General features: G+C 38.3%; 2 protein-coding genes across 2 annotated transcripts in view; one reads left to right on the top strand and one right to left on the bottom strand.

Moving 5' to 3' along the window:
* The window catches only part of ppp1r8b (protein phosphatase 1, regulatory subunit 8b), a 4,975-nt gene extending 2,914 nt beyond the window's left edge, over positions 1–2,061 (top strand). The window contains exon 7 of the mRNA XM_035672042.1: positions 5–2,061. Coding sequence (XP_035527935.1) covers positions 5–343 — 339 coding nt within the window. The 3' untranslated portion in view covers positions 344–2,061. The remainder of the gene's footprint in view (positions 1–4) is intronic.
* Positions 2,062–2,420: 359 nt separating this feature from the next.
* The window catches only part of LOC118335638 (cytochrome P450 4B1), an 8,878-nt gene continuing 2,747 nt past the window's right edge, over positions 2,421–8,551 (bottom strand). Inside the window, exons 8-12 of the mRNA XM_035672041.1 lie at positions 5,936–6,120; positions 5,654–5,787; positions 5,114–5,178; positions 4,007–4,089; positions 2,421–3,060 (exon numbers count right to left, since the gene is read on the bottom strand). Coding sequence (XP_035527934.1) covers positions 2,883–3,060; positions 4,007–4,089; positions 5,114–5,178; positions 5,654–5,787; positions 5,936–6,120 — 645 coding nt within the window. The 3' untranslated portion in view covers positions 2,421–2,882. The remainder of the gene's footprint in view (positions 3,061–4,006; positions 4,090–5,113; positions 5,179–5,653; positions 5,788–5,935; positions 6,121–8,551) is intronic.

Below are 8,551 nucleotides of genomic sequence, written 5' to 3'. Positions count from 1 at the left end.
AGAGGGCCAAAACACTCTGGGTCTCGACGACCTGACTTCAAAACGCATCCACGGCTACAGCTTGGGCGGTGGTCTCTATGGGGACTTGCCTCCCACCAGTCATGAGAACCAGCCAACAGGAGCACCAGGAGGTGCTGCTATGCAGGGAGGGCTTCCTCTGCCTTTCCCCAATCCAGCACCAGAGGTGGACCTGGCCCCAGAGGCTCCCCAGCCCCCTGTCACCCTAAACCCCACTCCTGTCACAGCCCCATACCTACCAGAGACCCACAACGAGCCACGCAAAAAGAAGTATGCCAAAGAAGCTTGGCCGGGCAAGAAACCCACCCCTTCACTACTCATCTAATCCGTTTCTTGAAGCTGCTGACTCTCAGGTTACCAGCAGATACATCAGGGACTATGACCTGGCAGAGGAAGTCATCACTTCTCATTTTCTGTTTTTATTTGTTGTGTTACTCATCATCATTACAAAAAGGCACCACGCAATTTCCCCTGTCGTCTGTCACGAGATAACATTTAAATTACTAAGTCAGCAGTTGATAAGTCGGCCAGAAAACCGTAGAATCTTGTCGATTGCAAACAAAATGAACATAAAAGACTTGGCAGTGAGCATTTGAGCCTCGGAGTACTTGGTCCGTATGTGACAGGTGACATGGATATGATGGGCCATTCAGTTATGATTTTGATGTGTTGGATGTAAAGTTGGATTTTTTTCTACTAAACTCGTTTCAACCTTTTTTTCACTTCTTTAGTATTTTGATAATGCTGTTAAACAAATGGCAAAAAAGTACTTTTATATAAAATATTTTACTGTGAGAAGTAAGGAAAGTCAGAGAATTCAGACCTGAAGTCAGTTTCTATCAAAACACAGGGCTGCGTTTTATTTTGAAACCTATTGATATAATATGATCAGGTGTTTTATTCACTGAAACATTTCCATTACATGCGTTAGACCAACATAATATCAACTGAAGTGTCTTGTATTTGTTCTAATAAGCCACTAGATGGTGACTTGTGCACAAAGGTTTTCATTGAGGATTGACTGCAAACTAGCAGGTACCATCATTAATGGCCTGTTACACTGACCTAATCTGTGTCCAAAATCTGTATGTGGCATCCCATGAAAGTGGTGCTGCAAACTTGTAGTTATTCATTTGGACTCTTCTGCAGATAAAAAGCCATTTGCACTGTCTAAAAAGTATGTTGATCATATTTGTCCTTTGGCTTTTTCCAGTATATTGAGTTTTAAATGGTTTGTCGGCCATTTCCCCAGCACCAGTATACTGTAAATACAAGGATTTTAAAGTACATGAATTGGACTGTTGTTTATTCGTAACAGAACATAGCAGAATTGAAATGGCAGCACATTAACAAATACCAACTTAACTGCAAAATAAAAAGTTAGTAAAAACAGAAATATTTGGATTTAGTATGCTTTAATGGTCATCATATTTAGTTTGAACTGACTTGAGACATAAATTCTTTGCACAGTAGCAGAAAAAGCAACAGTGTCATACATGTAATAAACTGGTGGAGCAAAGTAGTACTTCCAGTGTAAAGGTCCTGTGAAGTGGGGGAATTACCTCTTTTGGGGGCATTTTTGCTTTTATTCTAAGGTGGACAGTAGAGAGGTGACAGGAAATAAAGGAGGAGCAAGGGAAAGTGACCTGCAAGAGAAGCCCTCAACCAGAATCGCACCCAGTGGTTTCAGTAAATCTTACATCTTAACCACGAGGCCACCGCAACGCCTCTTTGTATTTCCTTTTGAAAAAAAGTGTTGTGGGGACATTTGACCGTAAGGTTAATACTACATGCACAATGATTAGATGACAAATAGTTGGACTTTTAAGTTCACCTTTCACCACTAAAGATCCACTGCTGTCTAGGAAGGAGCTGTTTTTTAGGAAGTTGCCATTTCATGGGATCTTTAGATAAGTGAAAGGTTTGAGATCAAAAACAGACGAGGTGTTTCACGTTTACAAACTGTGCTGGTGACTTTTTGTCCTTGTGGGTGTGTGGATTTTGTAATCATACGACTGTAAATAAAAAATGAATTACTTTTGACTCATAACTCTCTACAGTGATTTCAGCTGTGATTAATAATGGTGCATTGCACTTGCTGATATTAACTACCTGTATTCCAAATGTATACCAGATAAAAAAAAGGTCCTCTAAAAGCTTCTTAGCAACCAGCACAGGTTAAGAACAAAGGTTATCCAGTGTATTAAGAGCTTATTGTATACTGCACATAGGTATGTGCAGTATACAATACAACTTTATTTTGGTGGGAAACATTGACCTGATTTCTTTTTATCTCCAGACCTACTTTGGACCTGGTTATAAATGAGTTCATGTGGCACAGACTCAAATCTCTTTCATGACTGGCCAGACACGACTCTTGACACAATGGTAGTAAACTTTGCTAATGTTTAAGTACGGTTTATGGAAATAAATAAACTGAACTTGAACAAACACAATGTTAACAGGCTTTATGAATATGCTCAGAACTGAGAATATTATATTGGATAATGCATTTACAAATTAAAAAGAAATTGTTATTTAATTCATTTCTTTTTTATTAAAAACTGATTTTACCACCATGTAGGTCCTATTTCTTTTACACATATAAACTGCAAAAATGTCTCATTAAAACTGCCCCACTGTGAGAAAATGATTGTAGAATACAAATGCAGCTTCTAGTTTGGCAAGTAATCAGTCACTAAATAAAAGTCACAAAATACTGCACAGTTCATCATTTCATCATGATTTGTTAGCAATGTTATGTCAGTATATAAACTTAGTAAAGTGTTAGAAATTAATACTCAAAATAAAATTTTCAGTAGTGTATTTTCCAGGTTTCCATAATTTCCTGCACATATTTCCCTTTACACTTGTGGGTCTACAGGTTTGATCTTGATGTGGATGCCATTGAGTGAACGCAGCACCAGTCTAGGAATTATCTTGGGTTTCCAGTTGGGGTCCTCTATCAGGTGGTATTTCTTCAGTGTCAGGGCTATCACCACTTTCATCTCATTCATGGCAAAGTTCTGACCAATGCAGTTTCTGAGGGAGGAAAACATAAAAAACAGCAACATTATGAGGAACATGATAAATTAAATGCTTTTAAGCAATGATATAATAGGACAGCAACATGTCATCAGTACCATAATTAGTATTATTTTTGTAGTATGAACTGACATAATATTAGAATAGAGTGGACAAAAAATGTGTGAATAGTCCTGCACTAAATGTCCATATGATGAAGCACATGATAAATTGCCAAAAGGATTCACCACATTAGTTCTTACTGCAGGGCTATTGTGTTGTAAAGTGTTTCTTTTATGTTGTCCATAAATCCAAGTTCATAGTGTGTCTAGTAGTGTGTCTTTTCTGCTTTGTTTTCCTTCACTATTAAACTAAATCTGTAAGCAGAAATTATATTTGTCCATCTCAATCTTAAAGTTTTGGCAGATGAGCATTAATGTGACAATCGATTAAAATATTTGTTTAATTTTCTTCTTTTTGACACAGCACACGCAGCACCTCTCTGGGTAAACATGATAAGAAAACTGATTCCAGATAAGGGACACATGCACACAATGTTGTTCAATAAAATCCAAAGATCTGCAAAGTTTAGACGCTCCATTAAATACTAACTCCTGTTCTGTTTTGTAAGCTCAAGTTTGTACTGTACATTCACTGACATGATTCATATTATACTGGAGAATAATCCACCTTATCACACATCAAGCCTAATATCCTAACAAGTATTTCCCCTTGGGGTTTGTGTATTCTTTTAAATTGGATCAATCCTAGGTGAAACTACGTTCACCCTATCTCACAAGCCTGATTTTATTGTGTTGGTGAAAAGAGGGGTGGTGCTAGGTTAAACATCCACATACAGCATACATTTGTCAGATAAATGAATAGACAGTGGGTAGCTGTAAACTGAGATCCTACTTCACTAGTTTTTAATGACCCAGTCACAAGGTATCAGCTGTGGACAAACCTTGGCCCAGCAGAGAAGGGCACAAATGCATGAGGTGACCTCTTGGAAACATTCTCTGGTAGGAAACGCAGTGGGTCAAAGACCTATGTTGAGACAAGACAGTAAAAACAAATGGCAGTGTGGTGTTAATCATTTGGGAGCTGGCCAGCTAACCAACTCCAGGTTTAACAATTAAAAGGATAGTTCAGGTTTTATGAAGTGGGGTTGTATGAGGTACTTATCCATAGTCAGTGTACAGCAGACAGCGGTGGGCACGCCCCCTGTTTGGAGAAGCAGAAAGGAGTACCAGCACAGAAAAGCTAAGAAATGCACTGCTGTGTACTGGGGCTGAAGAAAAATGTATTTTAGCCACCTAAAAAATGTCCCACCTCAGTTTAACTGTATGCTATATTTAGAATATCTTCACCTCTTTATCTTGCTGTCAGATGGAAAACTGAAGCCTTTATATAGCACTCTCTCCACCAGACTCCTCTGACAAAAACAGTAATTTTAGTTAGTTAGTTGGTAAATTGCTGTGAATTGAGGCAGCGGTGGACCAGCAACTCCTGTATCCTGTGAGGTTTATATTAGATTTTGTCGAAGGAGTCTGGTGGCTTTGATGATACCAACTTGTATAAATTGGCTTCTGTTTTAACGTTGAAAGGGCTGTTCTGGACGGCAATGTAAAAGCAATTAACAATCTCTAAATAGTATAACACTTGAAACTAATAAAGAATTTTTTAGTGGGCTTAAGTATGTATGCCCCCATTCCACAGCGTGCATTGCTTTAGCTATCCGTATTGGTACTCCTGTTGCTACACCAACTGGGGGCGGTGTAGACTGCTTCCTACTGTACACTGACTATGGATAAGAACCTCATCCAACCCCACTTCCAAAAAACATAACTATCTCTTTAATTAATCAATTATGCACTAATTGTATGACTACGTCACTTCTATCATTTGACACAGGTTATACAGAAGCAGGGTGCTGGGCTAGCACAGCAAAGAGAGATCATAATTGTACTTTCATCACTGGTTCTATTAACAATGTACACCATGTAGTGAGCGGGAACAGGTGAGCTTTCACTTCACCAAGATTTCTGCTCAGATTGACATCTTGACTTACATCAGGGTTTTCCCAGACAGTTGCATTCCTGTGAATCCCAAACACACTTGTGCCAATGTAACTACCTACAAAAAAGAAAAGAAATGTGTGTTTTAGTTTAGGTGATAGATTGTGCAGGGACTGGACACATGCAAAGTGTATGAATATCAACAGACCAAACTATAATATACAAGTGTGCTTCCGCTACTATTTAACGCCTGAACGAGCAACAGCCTGTCAGCGTCAGTTTGACCACTACAACCGGCTATGTCGTCAATCATTGGACAAACCCACATAACCTTTGGAAAATGTATTTTAAATGACCCAGAAGACATCTGGGATATTTTCATTTGATAAAATGGTGCAGCCATAATAATACAGCATATGGGGTTTTGTATGTGGAATTGTTTTAACAACCTTAAAGCTACTTTTGGGAAAACAAAAGAGGAAAATGTTATAAAATAAAAAAATATTTCATCCTTTACCAGTAGGGTAAAAGTTATTATGTATGCAAAAGTATGCCTTATCTACATGAACTTTCCAAAAAAATTAACAACAAACCTTCCGGCAAAGTCCTTCCATCACAAAAGGTAATAGGTTTGGTGATTTTTCTGGACATTCCTGGTACAGGCGGGTAAATACGAAGGGATTCTTTTATGCACATTGTAGTGTATGGAATTTTACTGAGATCCTCCCTTAAAAATAAGACAAGACACAAGGTTTGGTTAGTTGTTGACATTCTAAACAATAAAGTGCCAGCCAAAACCTCACCTACAGCAGCTGTTGTTAAACATACTGGCACTACCTTGCATAGCAATGTTTTCAACACTACACTAAGCGTACCAGTCCATGGTGTCTTTGCCATCCAAGACTTGCATGATTTCATCCCTGCAAATCTTCTGGTGTTCTGGGTGGCAGGCCAGACTGTAGAGGATGAAAGAGATGCCACTGGCTGTGGTGTCATGGCCCTCAAACATGAAGGTGTCCACTTCTGCTCGTATATCTTCATCTGACAGACCCTGCTGTTTCTCATCCTAAAGGTGAGATAAAAGACCAAACTATAAAAAATAAATGGGAAATAAACATACTATTTGTGCCATTACTGCTACGAGTACAACTACTATTACCACTACTACAACTAGTAGGAATAGTAACTATCTACTTTACTTGTAAAACACTTTAAAAAGTAGTGTACGTAACAATGAAACTGTGATAAAAAAGCATAAAATATGCATTAAAAATAATGGCAGGTTGGTACTGAGTAATGGAAGTCACAGAGATAACGTGAGTCTACTTGTCCACCAGGTCAAAAGTGGAGCTGGCAGAGACAAGCTTTTTCTCTCAGTAAATGTTGCATCCAAGGACATGACATATTTTAATATTTGCCTATATACTATATTGACTTTTGATAAAACTGTCTTATCTTTTTATCTGGTAAAGGGCTGTACATGATGGTATATCAGCAAGAAAGTTGAGGTGAGTTAGGCACCGGCAGCTTAGGATGTTTACAGCAAGCAGCATTGTCCTATCTTGTCTTAATCAGCCCCTGCACAAAGAATTTAAAAGTTTTAGTCTTCAAGCCGCTGCTCAAGAGTGTTTCATAAGAAGACAAAAAGCCTGACTGCTGCTTTTGTATCTGTGGCCATTTATATGCTGAACATGAGACAGCTTATGCACATTATCAGCAGCCTTCTTTGTTTCCTTCTGCACTGGGGTTTTTCCCCCTGTGCATGATATTTACACATTCTGCCAAATTCTAATATGATCTCAGGTGTTATACATGACTTATTGTTTTTATTATATCCTCTCAGTTAAACAGTGTAACTTTTGCACATGCATGCCATTTTTCAACTCTTGTTTCTACATTGTGTTCAGACTGGGAGATAACAAAACAGTTGCATTTATTGTTATTTATTTATATACAAATTGCTTTTTTTCACACAGAAAATTGGTCAGGAATCGATTGATCATTCGATAAAGAATAGGACCAACAAGCAGAATCGATAATACCATTGTATTAATAAAATTGTATCAATCCCTATCCTCAACTCTACTGAGTGCATTCTTCCAATTTTAATTATTATTATACATGGTTATCCCTACTGTCTTATTTAAAACCTAACTTAACATTGGTTTCAAATCCACACTTGTTTACTCCCTATTGCTCAAACTACCATACATGTCTCCACACAGGTTAAGAGCAGCCCTGGTGTTATGTTGAAATTACCCCGCTGGACTGCCTTCTTCCATCTGCAGACTGCACATTGCACAACACTCCATGGAAGTTTAAGTCAGTGCTTTGGTTACATCACTCATTGAACCTGGCTCGCATCCCCACATTCACTGACTTAAATTCATTCAGAACTCTGGAGCACAGATCATTAATACTCACTCTGTTTTAACAGCATCTAACTAACTTATTGCTGCCTTATTGTTTATTGCATGTCTTAAGTTTGATCGTAATTATACTGTTTGTTATTTTCTTTATACTTGCTGGTGGTATGCTATGTTAAACAGATTTAACATAGCTTACCATCTATTTGCAGATGATATCCAACTCGACTTTTCTTTTAAACCTAGTGAGGCTTTCAGGTTATTTAGGCTCCAGTACTGTCTTAATGCCTTTAGGGACTGGACTGCAGAAAATGTTCTATAGCTCAATGCTCAATGATAAAACTGAGGTTCTGGTTTTGCTCCAGAAAATGTTGCCCTCGTGATTATGCATAGTATTGGGCCTCTTCCCTCTGCTGCCCACTCTAATCTGTGTAATTTTGGGGTAATATTTGACAAATCCTTAAGCAGTGGACCAGATCTTGTTTTTTTCCAACGGATATCAGCAAACTGAGATCCATAGTTTTAACTGTTGAACTCGAGATGCTTATACATTCCTTTATTTCATCATGCATTGATTACTTTAATGCACTTTTTGTGCCCACATTACCCCTATACTTAGGTCCCTTCACTGGCCCCCTGTTGCATATAGGATACAGTTTAATTTTCACCCTTATGTACAGAGCTTTGCACATCCAGGCTCCTGCATATGTAGCTGAACTACTGCAACCGTACACATCAACTCACTCCTTTGGGCCAAATGTGCTAAATTTGCTGTCTGTCACGCACCCGCCTTAAAACCCGTGGTGATCGAGCTTTTGATGCAGTAGCACCTAGACTGTGAAATGCTCTGCCCCCACTCTTACGGGCTGTAGATTCTGTAAATTCCTTTAAAAAGCAGCTGAAGACACACTTGTTTAGACAGTGTTTGGGTACGTGCATGCATTACGTTTACATTTTTTGTATGTATGTAAATGTATGTATGTATGTGTGTGTGCCTGTGTGTATGAATGTATATATATATATATATATATACACTGCTAGATTTATATACACTGCTAGATTTTATTATGCATTGTTGTATACCGTCTCTGTAAAGCACAAGACTTATGTCTGTGAAAAGCACTA

Source organism: Morone saxatilis, unplaced genomic scaffold, assembly GCF_004916995.1.
Source record: "Morone saxatilis isolate NCDOM2014 unplaced genomic scaffold, NCSU_SB_2.0 Contig24, whole genome shotgun sequence".
Taxonomy (NCBI): domain Eukaryota; kingdom Metazoa; phylum Chordata; class Actinopteri; family Moronidae; genus Morone; species Morone saxatilis.
Note: the sequence above shows the minus strand (reverse complement) of the source record. Positions and strands in the feature narration are given on the sequence as shown.